We start from the raw sequence: 20553 nt of genomic DNA on the forward strand, positions 1-20553 counted from the left end.
GAGGATCCCAGAGAGGAGGCCTTTCATTGCCAGAGGGTAGTTTTCAGGGACAGAAGAAGGAGAGGGTTTTCCCATCACCAGCCACTAAACGGGCTGGATCTGTTCCATTGTGGGAGGGAAGGATTTGACTAAAATGGAGGAAGGTGTGGGGGAATGAAAATACAAATTTAGAAATTTTCACATCAGTTGGAGTATTTTGAATAAGGGAGGACATACAAAGACTAGGAGGCTACGATTTACAGCGGAGATATTTAGGTAAGCCACCAACAGCAGCTGAAGACAGTGGACCTGTGTTCCACGGCGTTGAGGAAAGAGGGGCCATTATTAGGAAATAGAAAATTCTGAGTGGTGGGAGGGGACGTGTTGTGGGGATGTTCTCTCTGCTGTCTACTGTCTGGACTGGAAGGTGTAAGTTATGAGCAGAGATTGCAGATCTGTAAAACCCTGGTTAGACCGCATTTGGAGTATTGTGTTCAGTTCTGGTCGCCACATTATAGGAAGGATGTGGAAGCTTTAGAGAGAGTGTAGAGCAGATTCACCAGGATGCTGCCTGGATTAGAGAGGGTGCAGAAGAGATTCACCAGGGTGCTGCCTGGATTAGAGAGGGTGCAGAGGAGATGCACCAGGATGCTGCCTGGATTAGAGAGGGTGCAGAAGAGATTCACCAGGGTGCTGCCTGGATTAGAGAGGGTGCAGAGGAGATGCACCAGGATGCTGCCTGGATTAGAGAGGGTGCAGAGGAGATTCACCAGGATGATGCCTGGATTAGAAAGGGTGCAGAGGAGATTGGCCAGGATGCTGCCTGGATTAGAGAGGGTGCAGAGGAGATTCACCAGGATGCTGCTTGGATTAGAGAGGGTGCAGAGGAGATTCACCAGGATGCTGCCTGGATTAGAGAGGGTGCAGAGGAGATTCACCAGGATGATGCCTGGATTAGAAAGGGTGCAGAGGAGATTGGCCAGGATGCTGCCTGGATTAGAGAGGGTGCAGAGGAGATTCACCAGGATGCTGCCTGGATTAGAAAGGGTGCAGAGGAGATTCACCAGGATGCTGCCTGGATTACAGATGTCACCGTCCGGTCCGTGAAGTCCACATTCCGGTTATTCCTTTTTCCCCGTGTTCTATTGGGCGTCTTGATTGATGCAGCTGATTCTCATTTCGGGTGGCAACAAAAATAGCTCAAGGATTCAGCTAATCCTTTGCTGGACCGTTCCCGTTAGAATCTCCATCAGAATCCATACCAAGAAGATCGGCATCCAAAACCCAAATTAGGAGGCTCGGCATCAGCAACTCATACCAAGGAGGGTCCGAGCCCTGTGTCCAAGGAGGGTCCCGTCTCTGTGTCCTGCATCCAAGGTTGAGTCTCAGTTCTGTGTCCAAGAAGAGTCCAAGTCTAGTCTAGTCAGAGTCTGAGCTTGAGTCCGAGTTCCGGTCAAGCCAGGACAGGACCCAGGGACGGAGTCCCTGCCAAGTCCAAGTTCCAAGTCATGACCCGAGTGCTCCGTCAAGCTCAAATCCCAAGAATGAGTCCAGGTTTTCTGATTTGTTATTCTACGTCTACATCCGTGTTATTATTTTGACCTCGATCCTTGGCTTTCTTGGTATTCTTAATAAAAATAGTCCTGTTCATATTACTTCAGTGTTTGAGTCTTTCATTTGCGTCTGCTCCCAACGTCCCCTTGTGACAAGAGAGGGTGCAGAGGAGATTCACCAGGATGCTGCCTGGATTAGAGAGGGTGCAGAGGAGATTCACCAGGATGCTGCCTGGATTAGAGAGGGTGCAGAGGAGATTCACCAGGGTGCTGCCTGGATTAGAGAGGGTGCAGAGGAGATTCGCCAGGATGCTGCCTGGATTAGAGAGGGTGCAGAAGAGATTCACCAGGATGCTGCCTGGATTAGAGAGGGCGCAGAAGAGATTCACCAGGATGCTGCCTAGATTAGAGAGGGCGCAGAGGAGATTCACCAGGATGCTGTCTGGATTAGAGAGGGTGCAGAGGAGATTCACCAGAATGTTGCCTGGATTAGAGAAGGTGCAGAGGAGATTCACCAGGATGATGTCTCGATTAGAGAGGGTGCAGAGGAGATTCGCCAGGATGCTGCCTGGATTAGAGAGGGTGCAGAAGAGATTCACCAGGATGCTGCCTGGATTACAGAGGGCGCAGAAGAGATTCACCAGGATGCTGCCTGGATTAGAGAGGGTGCAGAGGAGATTCACCAGGATGCTGCCTTGATTAGAGAGGGTGCAGAGGAGATTCACCAGGATGCTGCCTGGATTAGAGAGGGTGCAGAGGAGATTCACCAGGATGCTGCCTAGATTAGAGAGAGCGCAGAGGAGATTCACCAGGATGATGCCTGGATTAGAAAGGGTGCAGAGGAGATTCACCAGGCGCTGCCTGGATTAGAAAGGGTGCAGAGGAGATTCACCAGGATGCTGCCTGGATTAGAGAGGGTGCAGAGGAGATTCACCAGGATGCTGCCTGGATTAGAGAGGGTGCAGAGGAGATTCACCAGGATGCTGCCTGGATTAGAGAGGGTGCAGAGGAGATTCACCAGGATGCTGCCTGGATTAGAGAGGGTGCAGAGGAGATTGGCCAGGATGCTGCCTGGATTAGAGAGGGTGCAGAGGAGATTCACCAGGATGCTGCCTTGATTAGAGAGGGTGCAGAGGAGATTCACCAGGATGCTGCCTGGATTAGAGAGGGTGCAGAGGAGATTCACCAGGATGCTGCCTGGATTAGAGAGGGTGCAGAGGAGATTGGCCAGGATGCTGCCTGGATTAGAGAGGGTGCAGAGGAGATTCACCAGGATGCTGCCTGGATTAGAGAGGGTGCAGAGGAGATTCACCAGGATGCTGCCTGGATTACAGATGTCACCGTCCGGTCCGTGAAGTCCACATTCCGGTTATTCCTTTTTCCCCGTGTTCTATTGGGCGTCTTGATTGATGCAGCTGATTCTCATTTCGGGTGGCAACAAAAATAGCTCAAGGATTCAGCTAATCCTTTGCTGGACCGTTCCCGTTAGAATCTCCATCAGAATCCATACAAAGAAGCTCGGCATCCAAAACCCAAATTAGGAAGCTCGGCATCAGCAACTCATACCAAGGAGGGTCCGAGCCCTGTGTCCAAGGAGGGCCCCGTCTCTGTGTCCTGCATCCAAGGTTGAGTCTCAGTTCTGTGTCCAAGAAGAGTCCAAGTCTAGTCTAGTCAGAGTCTGAGCTTGAGTCCGAGTTCCGGTCAAGCCAGGACAGGACCCAGGGATGGAGTCCCTGCCAAGTCCAAGTTCCAAGTCATGACCCGAGTGCTCCGTCAAGCTCAGATCCCAAGAATGAGTCCAGGTTTTCTGATTTGTTATTCTACGTCTACATCCGTGTTATTATTTTGACCTCGATCCTTGGCTTTCTTGGTATTCTTAATAAAAATAGTCCTGTTCAAAATTACTTCAGTGTTTGAGTCTTTCATTTGCGTCTGCTCCCAACGTCTCCTTGTGACAAGAGAGGGTGCAGAGGAGATTCACCAGGATGCTGCCTGGATTAGAGAGGGTGCAGAGGAGATTCACCAGGATGCTGTCTGGATTAGAGAGGGTGCAGAGGAGATTTACCAGGATGCTGCCTGGATTAGAGAGGGTGCAGAGGAGATTCACCAGGATGCTGCCTGGATTAGAGAGGGTGCAGAGGAGATTCACCAGGATGCTGCCTGGATTAGAGAGGGTGCAGAGGAGATTCACCAGGATGCTGCCTGGATTAGAGAGGGTGCAGAGGAGATTCACCTGGATGTTGCCTGGATTAGAGAGGGTGCAGAGCAAATTCACCAGGATGCTGCCTGGATTAGAGAGGGTGCACAGGAGATTCACCAGGACGCTGCCTGGAATAGAGAGGGTGCAGAGGAGATTCACCGGGATGCTGCCTGGATTAGAGAGAGCGCAGAGGAGATTCACCAGGACGCTGCCTGGATTAGAGAGCGTGCAGAGGAGACTCACCAGGATGCTCCCTGGATTAGAGAGGGTGCAGAGGAGACTCACCAGGGTGCTCCCTGGATTAGAGAGGGTGTTTCATGAGGAGAGGTTGAGCGAGCTTGCCCTTTTCTCTTTGGAGCGAAGGAGGAAGAGAGGTGACTTGATAGAGGTGTACAAGATGATAAGAGGTGACGGCCAGAGACGTTTTCCCGAGGGAGGTTGGAAATGGCAAACACGAGGGGGCATGATTTCTCGGTGATTGGAGGTCAGTATAGGGGGGACGTCAGAGGTGGGTTTTTTTTTTTACACAGAGAGTGGTGGGTGTGTGCAGAACACCCTGTCAGGGGTGGTGGTGGAGGCAGATATGTTAGGGACATTAAGGTGGCTCTTCGGTGTTTGACAAATGGGGGGTTATGTGGGAGGGAAGGGTTAGATCGATCGTGCGGCTGGTTAAAAGGTCGGTACACCATCGCGAGCGCTGTGCTGCTTTGTCCTCTAAGCCTTATCCGCTGTTCCAGAGGACGGGTGGAGGAGTGAACCTTTGGTGTAGAGAAGAGGGAGAAAGTACACAGAAGTTGAAGGAAATCGAGTGCGGGAGGCGGGAGCTGTGACAAGGGAAGTGCCCGGTGCTCGGACCAGTCACACCGAGGGAGGGAGGCCTCGAGGGGCGCTGGGCAGGCGGGAAGAACAGATCGAGCCTCACCAACTGGGACACCTCCAGGTCGAGGGATCCCGTGTCCGGAAGCACTTTGATGATGTAACTGATGGGGATCTCCAGATCGGACGTGCACGGCAGCTCCCTCCGGTGACTCATGATGGACAGGAAGCTTTTGGACTTTGAGTAGAATTGCTTGACCGAGTGCTGGGCGCGGGAGTGACCAGGGAGCCGGGGAGAGTGGTAGCTATCCTCGGGCTGGAGATGATAAATGGCCTAAAGGGAGAGGAGAGCACACACACTGTTAACAAAATCCGGGTCTGACCTGGACACACCGGGAGAGAACGCAAGAGACATTCCAACACGGTGCATCGCGAAGAGAGTTGAGGGTCGCTCTGAGGGAGATGACACTGAGTCTCAGCCTGAGGGAGTCGAGGGTCTCTGAGGGAGATCAAGGGACCGGGAGGTGACACTGAGACACTGAGGGAGTCGAGGGTTGCTCCGGGGAGATCGAGGGACCTGGAGGTGATGGTGAGTCCCTGAGTCGAGGGTTGCTCTGAGGGAAATCGAGGGACCCAGAAGTGACACTGGATCTCAGCCTGGGGGAGATCGAAGGACTGAGTCTTACTCACTGCCTCATTTCGATAACCATCCCTCAACTCCCTCCCTCAGTCATCCTGAACTCCCTTGGAGTCCCTCTCCCTCCCCTCAGTGACCCTCAACACCAGACCCTCTCTCCCCTCCCACCCCTCCCCTCAGAGTGACCTCAGCTCTCTCAGAATCCCTCTCTCTCAGTTATCTTCAACTTTTTCCCAGTCCCTCTCTCTGAGTGACTCTAAACTCCCTCAAAGTCCTTCTCCCTCCCCTCAGTGATCCTCAACTCACTCGAGCCTCTCAGATTGACCCTTGACTGTCGGTCCCTCTCTACCTCAGAGTGATACTAAACTCCCTCAGTGACTCTCAACTCTGAGTCCCTCTCCCTCCCCTCAGAGTCCCACTCCCTCCCCTCAGTAACCTTCAACTCCCTCCCAGCCCCTCTCTCTCCCTCAGGGTCCCTTCGGATTGACTGTCAACTCTCTCAGTCCTTCTCTCCCTCAGAGTGACCCTAAACTCCCTCCGAGCCCCTCTCCCTCCCCTCAGAGTAACCAACTTCCTCCCAGTCCCCCCAGAGTGACCCCACCCACCCTCTCCCTCCCCTCGGAATGACCCTCACCCACATTGTCCCTCCTCTCCCTCCCCCTCGAAGTGACCATCCCGGGCTGAACGCCCGCCGACCTCCAGACGATCCCCTCCCAGACTCACCATGAGGGACACGAGCTCATCCTCCCATTCAGACGTGTCCAGGCAGAAGGTTCCCTCTCCTTGATCGTTGACCAGAATCTCCTGAGCCCCGGGGTTGAATGAGTTGAACAGGTACACCTTCACTCCTGCAAGTGGCTTTCCCGTGGCCAACTTGATTACCACCTGTCAACGGAGAGTGACTGCTCTTTGAGACTGATGGGGGTAAAGGATCACTTGGGCAGCGGGAAAATGGACCTCAACCCTGACCCTCTTGTGTTTCTTGATCTGCTCACAGAAGATCCAATGTCATTCCGCCCCGCTAGATTGACCCAGGGCCACGTTTTCCCAACACTTCTTGGGTTAACTCACCGGGTGTACACTGGGGTATTCGGGTCGTTAAACACTAGGCTTCTTTGCCCAGGCGACCCTTCCAGGGTTGATCAGGGCCCGCCTGAGTTTTTTCCCCCCCATCAACTAAGGTAATAAAAAACGTGTCACTTCAAAGGTTAGGGTATTTTAAACCACGTCATTTGGTTTTATTTTGACCATTTGGGGAATTGATTAGGTTTGGCGGCCTATGTATTAGGCTTCAGCTTAAAGAAAGATGTAAGGCCCCTACTTTTAGTTTTCACTGATCTTTATTTTGTCCCATTTGAGGGAGTAGATTGTTTTGAGGCCCAGTTATTAGGCTTCAGAAAGTAAGATGTAAGGTCCCTACTTTTAGTTTTCACTGATTTTTATTTTGTCCCATTTTTGGAGGAGTAGATTGTTTTGAGGCCTAGTTATTAGGCTGCCCTACTTTCAGCTTACGCAGATGTTCATTTTGTATTAGGGTGTGTGGGATTGCATGGGTTAAATTAACAGTGTTTGCTGGAGATTCAGTATCACTCCACCCTGTCACTGAGTTTAGTGGTGACTTGTTTTCTGTGGACCCAGCCTGGGTTTAACTTACGGGTTCTCTCTCGCCTTCTGGGTGTCTCGGTTTCTTTACTGGGTGGAAAAGCGGGGGCACGGCAGACAATTCGACCGTAAGACCGTGACATAGGAGCAGAATTAGGCCGTTCGGCCCATCGAGTCTGCTCTACCATTCCATCAGGGCTAATCCCGGATCCCACTCAACCCCACACACCTGTCTTCTCTCTGTATCCTTGGATGCCCTGACCGATCAGGAAACGACCAACTTGCACCTTAAATATACCCACAGACTTGGCCTCTGCCACAGTCCGTGGCAAAGCATTCCACAGATTCACCATTCTTTGGCTAAAAAAATCCTTACCTCTGTTCTAAAAGTTACCCCTCAATTCTGAGGCTGTGCCCTCTCGTTCTGGGTACCCCCACCATAAGGAAACACCCTCTCCACATCCACCCAATCTAGTCCTTTCAACATTTGGCAGGTTTCAACGAGACCCCCACACATTCCTCTAAATTCCAGTGAGTACAGGCACAAAGCTGCCAAACGCTCCTCGTGTGTTAACCCTTTCCTTCCCGGAATCATCCTCGCGAACCTCCTCTGGACTCTCTCCAATGACAACACATCCTTTCTGAGACGCGCGGCCGAAAACTGTTGACAAAACTCCAAGCGGTTTACGTTCCCCGCAGGTTCACCATGTGGCCGAACTCATCTCAATTCATCTGGTGTGGGGGATGTGTTACAGTGTCTGGGGTGTGGGGGGGTGTGTTACAGTGTCTCAGGGTGTGGGGGGTGTTCTACAGCGTCTGGGGGTGTGGGGGGTGTTCTACAGCGTCTGGGGGTGGGGGGGTGTGTTACAGTGTCTGTGGGTGTGGAGGGTGTTTTACAGTGTCTGGGGGTGTGGAGGGTGTTACAGAGTTTGGAGGTGTAGAGGGTGTGTTACGGTGTCTCAGGGTGTGGGGGGGGTGTTACAGTGTCTGCGGGTGTGGAGCTGTGTTACAGTGTCTGGGGGGGTGGGGGGTGTTACAGTGTCTGGGGGTGTGGGGGTGTTCTACAGTGTCTGGGGGTGTGAGGGGTGTTACAGTGTCTGGGGGTGTGGGGGTGTGTTACAGTGTCTGCGGGTGTGGGTTTAGGTTACAGTGTCTGGGGGTGTGGGGGGTGTTTTACACTGTCTGGGGTGCGTGGGGTGTTACAGTGTCTGGGGGTGTGGGGGTGTGTTACAGTGTCTGCGGGTGTGGGTTTAGGTTACAGTGTCTGGGGGTGTGGGGGGTGTTTTACACTGTCTGGGGTGTGGGGGGGGTGTTACAGTGTCTGCGGGTGTGGAGCTGTGTTACAGTGTCTGGGGGGGTGGGGGGTGTTACAGTGTCTGGGGGTGTGGGGGTGTTCTACAGTGTCTGGGGGTGTGAGGGGTGTTACAGTGTCTGGGGGTGTGGGGGTGTGTTACAGTGTCTGGGGGTGTGGGGGGTGTTTTACAGTGTCTGGGGTGCGTGGGGTGTTACAGTGTCTGGGGGCGTGGAGGGTGTTTTACAGTGTCTGGAGTGTGAGGGGGTGTTCTACAGTGTCTGGGGGTGTGGGGTGTTACAGTGTCTGGGGTGTGGGGGTGTTTTACAGTGTCTGGGGGTGTGGAGGGTGTTTTACAGTGTCTGGGGGTGTAGGGGTTACAGTGTCTGGGGGTGTGGGGGGTGTTTTACAGTGTCTGGGGGTGTGCGGGGTGGGTTACAGTGTCTGGGTGTGTCGGGGGTTACAGTGTCTGCGGGTGTGAGGGGTGTGTTACAGTGTCTGGGGTGTGTGGGGTGTTACAGTGTCTGGGGGTGTGGAGGGGTGTGTTACAGTGTCTGGGGGTGTGGAGGTGTGTTACAGTGTCTGGGGGTGTGGAGGGGTGTGTTACAGTGTCTGGGGAGTGGGGTGTGTTACAGTGTCTGAGTGTGTGAGGGGTGTTACAGTGTCTGGGGGTGTGGGGGGTTACAGTGTCTCGGGGTGAGGGGTGTTTTACAGTGTCTGGGGTGTGTGGGGTGTTACAGTGTCTGGGGGTGTGGAGGGGTGTGTTACAGTGTCTGGGGGTGTGGAGGTGTGTTACAGTGTCTGGGGGTGTGGAGGGGTGTGTTACAGTGTCTGGGGAGTGGGGTGTGTTACAGTGTCTGAGTGTGTGAGGGGTGTTACAGTGTCTGGGGGTGTGGGGGGTTACAGTGTCTCGGGGTGAGGGGTGTTTTACAGTGTCTGGGGTGTGTGGGGTGTTACAGTGTCTGGGGGTGTGGGGTGTGTTACAGTGTCTAGGGGTGTGGGGGGGTGTTACAGTGTTTGGGGGTGTGAGGGGTGTTACAGTGTCTGGGGGTGTGGGGGTGTTTTACAGTGTCTGGGGTGTGGAGGGGTGTGTTACAGTGTCTGGGGGTGTGGAGGGGTGTGTTACAGTGTCTGGGAAGTGGGGTGTGTTACAGTGTCTGAGTGTGTGAGGGGTGTTACAGTGTCTGGGGGTGTGGGGGGTTACAGTGTCTCGGGGTGAGGGGTGTTTTACAGTGTCTGGGGTGTGTGGGGTGTTACAGTGTCTGGGGGCGTGGAGGGTGTTTTACAGTGTCTGGGGGTGTGGGGTGTTACAGTGTCTGGGGGCGTGGAGGGTGTTTTACAGTGTCTGGGGGTGTGTGGGGTGTTACAGTGTCTGGGGTCTGTGGGGTGTTACAGTGTCTGGAGTGTGGGGGGTGTTCTACAGTGTCTGGGGGTGTGGAGGGTGTGTTACAGTGTCTGGGGGTGTCGGGGGTGTTACAGTGTCTGGGGGTGTGGGGGTGTGTTACAGTGTCTGGGGGTGTCGGGGGTTACAGTGTCTGCAGGTGTGAGGGGTGTGTTACAGTGTCTGGGGGTGTGATGGTGTTTTACAGTGTCTGGGGGTGTGGAGGGGTGTGTTACAGTGTCTGGGGGTGTGTGGGGTGTTACAGTGTCTGGGGGCGTGGAGGGTGTTTTACAGTGTCTGGGGGTGTCGGGGGTGTTTTACAGTGTCTGGGGGTGTGGGGTGTTACAGTGTCTGGAGTGTGGGGGGTGTTTTACAGTGTCTGGGGTGTGTGGGGTGTTACAGTGTCTGGGGGCGTGGAGGGGTGTGTTACAGTGTCTGGGGGTGTGGAGGTGTGTTACAGTGTCTGGGGGTGTGGGGGGTTACAGTGTCTCGGGGTGAGGGGTGTTTTACAGTGTCTGGGGTGTGTGGGGTGTTACAGTGTCTGGGGGCGTGGAGGGGTGTGTTACAGTGTCTGGGGGTGTGGAGGTGTGTTACAGTGTCTGGGGGTGTGGGGGGTTACAGTGTCTTGGGGTGAGGGGTGTTTTACAGTGTCTGGGGTGTGTGGGCTGTTACAGTGTCTGGGGGCGTGGAGGGTGTTTTACAGTGTCTGGGGGTGTGGGAGGGTGTTTTACAGTGTCTGGGGTGTGTGGGATGTTACAGTGTCTGGGGGCGTGGAGGGTGTTTTACAGTGTCTGGGGGTGTGTGGGGTGTTACAGTGTCTGGGGTGTGTGGGGTGTTACAGTGTCTGGGGTGTGGGGGGGTGTTTTACAGTGTCTGGGGGTGTGGGGTGTTACAGTGTCTGGAGTGTGGAGGGTGTTCTACAGTGCCTGGGGGTGTGGAGGGTGTGTTACAGTGTCTGGGGGTGTCGGGGGTGTTACAGTGTTTGGGGGTGTCGGGGGTTACAGTGTCTGCAGGTGTGAGGGGTGTGTTATAGTGTCTGGGGGTGTGATGGTGTTTTACAGTGTCTGGGGGTGTGGAGGGGTGTGTTACAGTGTCTGGGGATGTGATGGTGTTTTACAGTGTCTGGGGGTGTGGAGGGGTGTGTTACAGTGTCTGGGGGTGTGATGGTGTTTTACAGTGTCTGGGGGTGTGGAGGGGTGTGTTACAGTGTCTGGGGGTGTGTGGGGTGTTACAGTGTCTGGGGGCGTGGAGGGTGTTTTACAGTGTCTGGGGGTGTCGGGGGTGTTTTACAGTGTCTGGGGGTGTGGGGTGTTACAGTGTCTGGAGTGTGGGGGGTGTTTTACAGTGTCTGGGGTGTGGTGGGGTGTTCTACAGTGTCTGGGGGTGTGGGGTGTTAGAGTGTCTGGAGTGAGGAGGGTGTGTTACAGTGTCTGGGGGTGTGGGATGTTACAGTGTCTGGGGTGTGGGGGTGTTTTACAGTGTCTGGGGGTGTGGACGGGTGTGTTACAGTGTCTGAGAGTGTGGGGGTTACAGTGTCTGGGGGTGTGGGGGGTGTTTTACAGTGTCTGGGGGTGTGGGGGTGGGTTACAGTGTCTGGGGGTGTGGGGGTGGGTTACAGTGTCTGGGGGTGTGGAGGGGTGTTACAGTGTCTGGGGTGTGGTGGTGTTCTACAGTGTCTGGGGGTGTGGGGTGTTTTACAGTGTCTGGGGGTGTCGGGGGTTACAGTGTCTGGGGGTGTGGGGGGTGTTACAGTGTCTGGGGGTGTGATGGTGTTTTACAGTGTCTGGGGGTGTGGAGGGGTGTGTTACAGTGTCTGGGTGTGTGAGGGGTGTTACAGTGTCTGCGGGTGTGGAAGGGTGTGTTACAGTGTCTGGGGGTGTGGAGGGGTGTGTTACAGTGTCTGGGGGTGAGGAGGGTGTGTTACAGTGTCTGGGGGTGTGGGGGTGTTTTACAGTGTCTGAGGGTGTGGGATGTTACAGTGTCTGGAGTGTGGGTGGTGTTCTACAGTGTCTGGGGGTGTGGAGGGTGTGTTACAGTGTCTGGGGGTGTCGGGGGTGTTACTGTGTCTGGGGGTGTGGAGGGGTGTGTTACAGTGTCTGGGGGTGTGGAGGGGTGTTTTACAGTGTCTGGGGGTGTGGGGGTGTTTTACAGTCTCTGGGGAGTGGGGGGTTACAGTGTCTGGGGGTGTGGGGGGTTACAGTGTCTGGGGGTGTGGGGGTGTTTTACAGTCTCTGGGGGAGTGGGGGGTTACAGTGTCTGGGGGTGTGGGGGGTGTTTTACAGTGTCTGGGGGTGTGGAGAGGTGTGTTACAGTGTCTGGGGGTGTGGAGGTGTGTTACAGTGTCTGGGGGTGTGGAGGGGTGTGTTACAGTGTCTGGGGAGTGGGGTGTGTTACAGTGTCTGAGTGTGTGAGGAGTATTACAGTGTCTGGGGGTGTGGGGGGTTACAGTGTCTTGGGGTGAGGGGTGTTTTACAGTGTCTGGGGTGTGTGGGGTGTTACAGTGTCTGGGGGCGTGGAGGGTGTTTTACAGAGTCTGGGGGTGTGGGGGGTGTTTTACAGTGTCTGGGGTGTGTGGGGTGTTACAGTGTCTGGGGTGTGTGGGGTGTTACAGTGTCTGGGGGCGTGGAGGGTGTTTTACAGTGTCTGGGGGTGTGGGGTGTTACAGTGTCTGGAGTGAGGGTGGTGTGTTACAGTGTCTGGGGGTGTGGGGTGTTACAGTGTCTGGGGTGTGGGGGGTGTTTTACAGTGTCTGGGGGTGTGGGGGGTTACAGTGTCTGGGGGCGTGGAGGGTGTTTTACAGTGTCTGGGGGTGTGGGGTGTTACAGTGTCTGGAGTGTGGGGGGTGTTTTACAGTGTCTGGGGTGTGGAGGGTGTGTTACAGTGTCTGGGGTGTGTGGGGTGTTACAGTGTCTGGGGGCGTGGAGGGTGTTTTACAGTGTCTGGAGGGTGTGGGGTGTTACAGTGTCTGGAGTGAGGGTGGTGTGTTACAGTGTCTGGGGGTGTGGGGTGTTACAGTGTCTGGGGCGTGGAGGGTGTTTTACAGTGTCTGGGGTGTGTGGGGTGTTACAGTGTCTGGGGGCGTGGAGGGTGTTTTACAGTGTCTGGAGGGTGTGGGGTGTTACAGTGTCTGGAGTGAGGGTGGTGTGTTACAGTGTCTGGGGGTGTGGGGTGTTACAGTGTCTGGGGCGTGGAGGGTGTTTTACAGTGTCTGGGGGTGTGGGGGGTTACAGTGTCTGGGGGCGTGGAGGGTGTTTTACAGTGTCTGGGGGTGTGGGGGGTGTTTTACAGTGTCTGAGGGTGTGGGGTGTTACAGTGTCTGGAGTGTGGGGGGTGTTCTACAGTGTCTGGGGGTGTGGAGGGTGTGTTACAGTGTCTGGGGGTGTGGGGTGTTACAGTGTCTGGAGTGTGGGGGGGTGTTTTACAGTGTCTGGGGTGTGGAGGTGTGTTACAGTGTCTGGGGTGTGGGGGGGTGTTCTACAGTGTCTGGGGTTGTGGAGTGTGTTTTAGTGTCTGGGGGTGTGGGGTGTTACGGTGTCTGGAGTGTGGGGCGTGTTTTACAGTCTCTGGGGGTGTGGGGGTGTTTTACAGTCTCTGGGGGTGTGGGGGGTTACAGTGTCTGGGGGTGTGTGGGGTTACAGTGTCTGGGGGTGTGGGGGTGTTTTACAGTGTCTGGGGTGTGGGGGCTGTGTTACAGTGTCTAAGTGTGTGAGGGGGGTTACAGTGTCTGGGGTGTGGGGGTTGTTTTACAGTGTCTGGGGGTGTGGGGGTATTTTACAGTTTCTGGGGGTGTAGGGGTTTACAGTGTCTGGGGGTGTGGGGGTGTTCTACAGTGTCTGGGGGTGTGAGGGGTTTTTTACAGTGTCTGGGGGTGTGGGGGGTTATAGTGTCTGGGGGTGTGGGGGGTGTTACAGTGTCTGGGGGTGTGGGATGTTACAGTGTCTGGGGTGTGGGGGGTGTTTTACAGTGTCTGGGGGTGTGGGGGGTTACAGTGACTGGGGGTGTGGGGGTGGTGTTACAGTGTCTGGGGGTGTGGAGGGTGTTTTACAGTGTCTGGGGGTGTGAGGGGTGTTACAGTGTCTGGGGGTGTGGGGATGTGTTACAGTGTCTGGGGGTGTGAGGGTGTGTTACAGTGTCTGGGGGTGTGGGTTTAGGTTACAGTGTCTGAGGGTGTGGGGGTGTGTTACAGTGTCTGGGTGTGTGAGGTGTGTTACAGTGTCTGGGGGTGTGGAGGGGTGTGTTACAGTGTCTGGGGGTGTGGGGTGTGTTACAGTGTCTGGGGTGTGTGCGGTGTTACAGTGTCTGGGGACGTGGAGGGTGTTTTACAGTGTCTGGGGGTGTGGGGTGTGTTACAGTGTCTGGGTGTGTGAGGTGTGTTACAGTGTCTGGGGGTGTGGAGGGGTGTGTTACAGTGTCTGGGGGTGTGGGGTGTGTTACAGTGTCTGGGGTGTGTGCGGTGTTACAGTGTCTGGGGGCGTGGAGGGTGTTTTACAGTGTCTGGGGGTGTGGGGTGTGTTACAGTGTCTGGGTGTGTGAGGGGTGTTACAGTGTCTAAGTGTGTGAGGGGTGTTTTACAGTGTCTGGGGGTGTGGGGGTGTGTTACAGTGTCTGGGGGTGTGATGGTTTGTTACAGTGTCTGGGGGTGTGGGGGTGTGTTACAGTGTCTGGGGGTGTGATGGTTTGTTACAGTGTCTGGGGGTGTGAGGGGTGTGTTACACTGTCTGGGGGTGTGGAGGGGTGTGTTACAGTGTCTGGGGTGTGTGCGGTGTTACAGTGTCTGAGGGCGTGGAGGGTGTTTTACAGTGTCTGTGGGTGTGGGGGTGTTCTACAGTGTCTGGGGGTGTAGGGTGTTACAGTGTCTGGGTGTGTGGAGGGTGTTTTACAGTATCTGGGGTGTGAGGGTGTGTTACAGTGTCTGAGGGTGTGGGGGGGTGTTTTACAGTGTCTGGGGGTGTGAGGGTGTGTTACAATATCTGGGGTGTGAGGGTGTGTTACAGCCTCTGGGGGTGTGAGGGGTGTTACAGTGTCTGGGGGCGTGAAGGTGTGTTACAGTGTCTGGGTGTGTGGGGTGTGTTACAGTTTCTGGGACTGTGGGAGGTGTTTTACAGTGTCTGGGGGTGTGGGGGGCTGTAATGACTTAGATGAGGGAATTAAATGCAGCATCTCCCAGTTTGCGGATGACACGAAGCTGGGTGGCAGTGTTAGCAGTGAGGAGGATGCTAAGAGGATGCAGGCTGACTTGGATAGGTTGGGTGAGTGGGCAAATTCATGGCAGATGCAATTTAATGTTGATAAATGTGAGGTTATCCACTTTGGTGGCAAAAACAGGAAAACAGATTATTATCTGAATGGTAGCCGATTAGGAAAAGGGGAGGTGCAACGAGACCCGGGTGTCATTATACACCAGTCATTGAAAGTGGGCATGCAGGTACAGCAGGCGGTGAAAAAGGCGAATGGTATGCTGGCATTCATAGCAAGAGGATTCAAGTACAGGAGCAGGGAGGTACTACTGCAGTTGTACAAGGCCTTGGTGAGACCACACCTGGAGTATTGTGTGCAGTTTTGGTCCCCTAATCTGAGGAAAGACATCCTTGCTATAGAAGGAGTACAAAGAAGGTTCACCAGATTGATTCCTGGGATGGCAGGACTTTCATATGATGAAAGACTGGATGAACTGGGCTTATACTCGTTGGAATTTAGAAGATTGAGGGGGGATCCTATTGAAACGTATAAAATCCTAAAGGGACTGGACAGGCTAGGTGCAGGAAGATTGTTCCCAATATTGGGGAAGTCCAGAACGAGGGGTCACAGTTTGAGGATAGAGGGGAAGCCTTTTAGGACCGAGATGAGGAAAAACTTCTTCACACAGAGAGTGGTGAATCTGTGAAATTCTCTGCCACAGGAAACAGTCGAGGCCAGTTCATTGGCTATATTTAAGAGCGAGTTAGATATGGCCCTTGTGGCTAAAGGGATCAGGGGGTATGGAGGGACGGCTGGTACAGGGTTCTGAGTTGGATGATCAGCCATGATCATACTGAATGGTAGTGCAGGCTCGAAGGGCCGAATGGCCTACTCCTGCACCTATTTTCTATGTTTCTATGTCTGGGGTGTGGAGGGGGCAGGTTACAGGGTGGAGGTGTTACTTGGGGAATGTGACTATTTTTGAGTCTGGTGGTCCTGGTGTGGATGCTACAGAGCCTCGTCCCTGGCAGGAGTGGGACAAAGAGACCCTGAGCAGGGTGGGTGGGATCCTTCATGATGTTAAAGGCGTTTCTCGAGCATCTTTCTGTACATACGTCCTAGATGGCGAGGGGGAGGCGGTGTTGAATGGAACAGTTAGTACCCCTCAACCATCAGCCTCCTGAAGCAAAGGGGACAACTTCACTTGCCCCGTCACTGAACTGTTCCCACAGCCTATGGACTCACTTTTAAGGCCTCTTCATCTCATGCTCTCGATATTATTTGTTTATTTATTTTTGTATTTGCACAATTTGTTTTCTTTGATACTCTAGCTGTTCGTCTTGGATATTTCTTGGATTTACTGAAAATGCCAACAAGAAAATGAATCTCAAGGTGACGTATACGTGTAGTAATTTGATCATGAATTTACTTTTGAACTTTGAATCCTGAGAATGCAGGATAAAATGTCACAATATATTTCTTCTGCACCCTCACTAATCCAGGCAGCATCCAGATCAATCTGTTATGCATCCTCTCTAATCTAGGCAGCATCTTGGTGAATCTCCTCTGCACCCTCTCTAATCCAGGCAGCATCCTGGTGAATCTCCTTTGCACCCTCTCTAATCCAGGCAGCGTCCTGGTGAATCTCCTCTGCACCCTCTCTAATCCAGGCAGCGTCCTGGTGAATCTCCTCTGAACCCTCTCTAATCCAGTCAGCATCCTGGTCAATCTCCTCTGCACCCTCTCTAATCCAGGCAGCACCCTGGCAAATCTCCTCTGAACCCTCTCTAATCCAGGCAGCATCCTGATGAATCTCCTCTGCACCCTCGCTAATCCAGGCAGCATCCCGGTCAATCTCCTCTGCACCCTCTCTAATCCAGTCAGCATCCTGGTCAATCTCCTCTGCACCCTCTCTAATCCAGTCAGCATCCTGGTCAATCTCCTCTGCACCCTCTCTAATCCAGGCAGCATCCTGGTGAATCTCCTCTGCACCCTCTCTAATCCAGGCAGCATCCTGGTGAATCTCCTCTGCACCCTCTCTAATCCAGGCAGCATCCTGGTGAATCTCCTCTGCACCCTCTCTAATCCAGGCAGCGTCCTGGTGAATCTCCTCTGCACCCTCTCTAATCCAGTCAGCATCCTGGTGAATCTCCTCTGCACCCTCTCTAATCCAGGCAGCATCCTGGTGAATCTCCTCTGCACCCTCTCTAATCCAGACAGCGTCCTGGTGAATCTCCTCTGCACCCTCTCTAATCCAGGCAGCGTCCCGGTGAATCTCCTCTGCACCCTCTATAATCCAGGCAGCGTCCTGGTGAATCTCCTCTGCACCCTCTCTAATCCAGGCAGCATCCCAGTCAATCTCCTCTGCACCCTCTCTAATCCAGGCAGCGTCCCGGTGAATCTCCTCTGCACCCTCGCTAATCCAGGCTGCATCCTGGTGAATCTCCTCTGCACCCTCTCTAAAGCTTCCACTTCCTTCCTATAATGAGGTGACCAGAACTGAACACAATACTCCCAGTGTGGGTCTAACCAGGGTTTTACAGAGCTGCGAAATTCCCTCGGGGCTCTTGAACGCAGATTTACAAGCTGTGTACAAGAGGGGCCAGAATCACCTCTACTTCCTGAGGAGACTGGGGTCCTTTGGAGTATGCAGGCCTCTCCTTCACATGTTCTACCAGTGCGTTGTAGCCAGTACTATCTTCAATGAGGTGGTGTGCTGGGGCAATGGCACCAACACAGGGTGATGCCAACAGGCTCAATAAACTGATTAGTAAGGCTGGCTCTGTTATAGGAGTCAAACTGGACACTCTGGAGGCTGTGGCAGAAAAATGGAAAACACTGGCAATTCTAGACAATGATTCTCACCCTCTGCAGGCCACCTTGGCTGAACAGAGGAGCACTTTCACTAATAGACTAAGACAACTGCGCTGTTGCAAAGAACACTGAATGAGTCAATCTATAGCTGGGGAAGAGATGACCCCTCCCACTGTTAGACTGTTTGAGGTAACTTTTTTTTTAATTCTTTCTACTTCTCTTCTAATATTTAAACTGTTCCTGTAACATTGTAATTTCCTCTGGGATCAGTAAAGTATCTAACTATCTATGTACCTTATAGACAACAGACAATAGGTGCAGGAGTAGGCCATTCGGCCCTTCAAGCCAGCACCGCCATTCACTGTGATCCTGGCTGATCATCCACAATCAGTATCCAGTTCCTGCCTTATCTCCATAGCCTTTGATTCCGCTATCTTTAAGAGCTCTATCTAACTCTTTCTTGAAAGCATCCAGAGACTTGGCCTCCACAGCCTTCTGGGGCAGAGCATTCCACATATCCACCACTCTCTGGGTGAAAAAGTTTTTCCTCAACTCCGTTCTAAATGGTCTACCCCTTATTCATAAACTGTGGCCTCTGGTTCTGGACTCGCCCATCAGCGGGAATATGCTTCCTGCCTCCAGTATGTCCAATCCCTCAATAATCTTAAATGTTTCAATCAGATCCTCTCTCATCCTTCTAAATTCCAGAGTATACAAGCCCAGTCGCTCCAATCTTTCTACATATGACAGTCCCCGCCATCCCGGGAATTAACCTTGTGAACCTACGCTGCACTCCCTCGATAGCAAGAATGTCCTTCCTCAAACTTGGAGACCAAAACTGCACACGATACTCCAGGTGTGGTCTCACCAGGGCCCTGTACAGCTGCAGAAGGACCTCTTTGCTCTTATACTCAATTCCCCTTGTTATGAAGGCCAGCATGCCATTAGCTTTCTTCACTGCCTGCTGTACCTATACGTAACCATATAACCATGTAACAATTACAGCACAGAAACAGGCCATCTCGGCCCTTCTTGTCCCTGCCGAACTGTTACCCTATCCTAGTCCCACCGACCTCCACTCAGCCCATAACCCTCCATTCCTTTCCTGTCTATATAGCTGTCCAATTTAACTTTAAATGACAACATCGAACCTGCCCCAACCACTTCTCGTTCCACACAGCCACCACTCTCTGAGTAAAGAAGTTCCCCCTTATGTTACCCCTAAACTTTTGCCCTTTAACTCTCAACTCATGTCCTCTTGTTTGAATCTCCCCCACTCTCAATGGAAAAAGCCTATCCACGTCAACTCTATCAGTCCCCCTCATAATTTTAAATACCTCTATCAAGTCCCCCCTCAACCTTCTACGCTCCAAAGAATAAAGACCTAACTTATTCAACCTTTCTTTGTAACTGAGGAGATGAAACCCAGGCATGCTTGCTTTCAGTGACTGATGAACAAGGACACCTAGATCTCGTTGTACTTCCCCTTTTCCTAACTTGACTCCATTTAGATAATAATCTGCTTTCCTGTTATTACCACCAAAGTCACATTTATCCACATTAAACTGCATCATGCATCCGCCCACTCACCCAGCCTGTCCAACTCACCCTGCATCCTCTTATTCTGTAAGTGAAGGAGTGGACGCGTGAGGAGTGTTTGAAGGTTCTGGACTGTACTTGTTGGAGTTCAGAATAATGACGGTGGGAGGGGGGAGCTCATTGAAACCCCTCAAACATTGAAAGGCCTCGATGGAGTGGACGCGGAGAGGATGTTTCTTGGGGTGGGGGGAGTCCAGGACAGAGTGATCAGCAGCGCTGGGGCTCCACAGGGGACTGTCTTGTCTCCCTTTCTCTTCACCATTTACACCTCCGACTTCAACTACTGCACAGAGTCTTGTCATCTTCAGAAGTTTTCTGATGACTCTGCCATAGTTCGATGCATCAGCAAGGGAGATGAGGCCGAGTACGGGGCTACGGTAGGAAACTTCGTCACATGGTGTGAGCAGAATTATCTGCAGCTTAATGTGAAAAAGACTAAGGAGCTGGTGGTGGACCTGAGGAGGGCTAAGGTAATGGTGACCCCTGTTTCCATCCAGGAGGTCAGTGTGGACATGGTGGAAGATTACAGATACCTGAGGATACGAATTGACAATAAACTGGACTGGTCTAAGAACACTGAGGCTGTCTACAAGAAGGGTCAGAGCCATCTCTATTTCCTGAGGAGACTGAGGTCCTTTAACATCTGCCAAATGATGCTGAGGATGTTCTACGAGTCTGTGGTGGCCAGAGTGATCATGTTTGAACTGTTGTGTGCTGGGGCAGCAGGCTGAGGGTAGCAGACACCAACAGAATCAACAAACTCATTCGTAAGGCCAGTGATGTTGTGGGGATGGAACTGGACTCTCTGATGGTGGTGTCTGAAAAGAGGATGCTGTCTAAGTTGCATGCCATCTTGGACAATGTCTCCCATCCACTACATAATGTACTGGGTGGGCACAGGAGTACATTCAGCCAGAGACTCATTCCACCGAGATGCAGCACAGAGCGTCATAGGAAGTCATTCCTGCCTGTGGCCATCAAACTTTACAACTCCTCCCTTGCAGGGTCAGACACCCCGAGCCAATAGGCTGGTCCTGGACTTATTTCATAATTTACTGGCATAATTTACGTATTACTATTTAACTATTTATGGCTGTATTAATATTTAATTATTTATAGTGCACCTGTAACGAAAACCAATTTCCCCCGGGATCAATAAAGTATGACTACTACTACTACAACAACTACTAGGACCAGAGGCCGCAACCTCAGAATCGAGGGACATCCATTTAGAAGGGGGGTGAGGACGTCCGTTTAGCCAGAGGGTTGAATTCGTTGCCACAGGGCTGCTGTGGAGGACGAGTCACTGGGTACCTTTGAAGCGGAGGTTGATGGGTTCTTGATTAGTCAGGGCATTAGAGGTTACGGGGAGAAGGCAGGGGAATGGGGTTGAGAGGGTTAATAAATCCGCCATATTGGAATAGTGGAGCAGGACTTAATGGGCTGAATGGCCTGATTCTGCTCCTATCTGAGTGCGGGATCATCTGTACCTTTCCAGACAAC

At 52.9% G+C, this 20553-nt stretch overlaps 1 protein-coding gene across 3 annotated transcripts in view; it reads right to left on the bottom strand.

Annotated features, from left to right (window-relative positions):
- LOC134342247 (alpha-2-macroglobulin-like) overlaps positions 1–20553 on the bottom strand; it is a 182923-nt gene that overhangs the window by 107841 nt on the left and 54529 nt on the right. For all 3 annotated transcript variants that reach the window (XM_063040210.1, XM_063040209.1, XM_063040208.1), the window contains exons 10-12: positions 20541–20553; positions 5909–6070; positions 4655–4882 (exon numbers count right to left, since the gene is read on the bottom strand). The exon at positions 20541–20553 is cut by the window's right edge and continues 97 nt beyond it. In XM_063040210.1, coding sequence (XP_062896280.1) covers positions 4655–4882; positions 5909–6070; positions 20541–20553 — 403 coding nt within the window. The remainder of the gene's footprint in view (positions 1–4654; positions 4883–5908; positions 6071–20540) is intronic.

The sequence above is a fragment of the Mobula hypostoma genome, unplaced genomic scaffold, assembly GCF_963921235.1.
Source record: "Mobula hypostoma unplaced genomic scaffold, sMobHyp1.1 scaffold_70, whole genome shotgun sequence".
In the NCBI taxonomy this organism is placed as follows: domain Eukaryota; kingdom Metazoa; phylum Chordata; class Chondrichthyes; order Myliobatiformes; family Myliobatidae; genus Mobula; species Mobula hypostoma.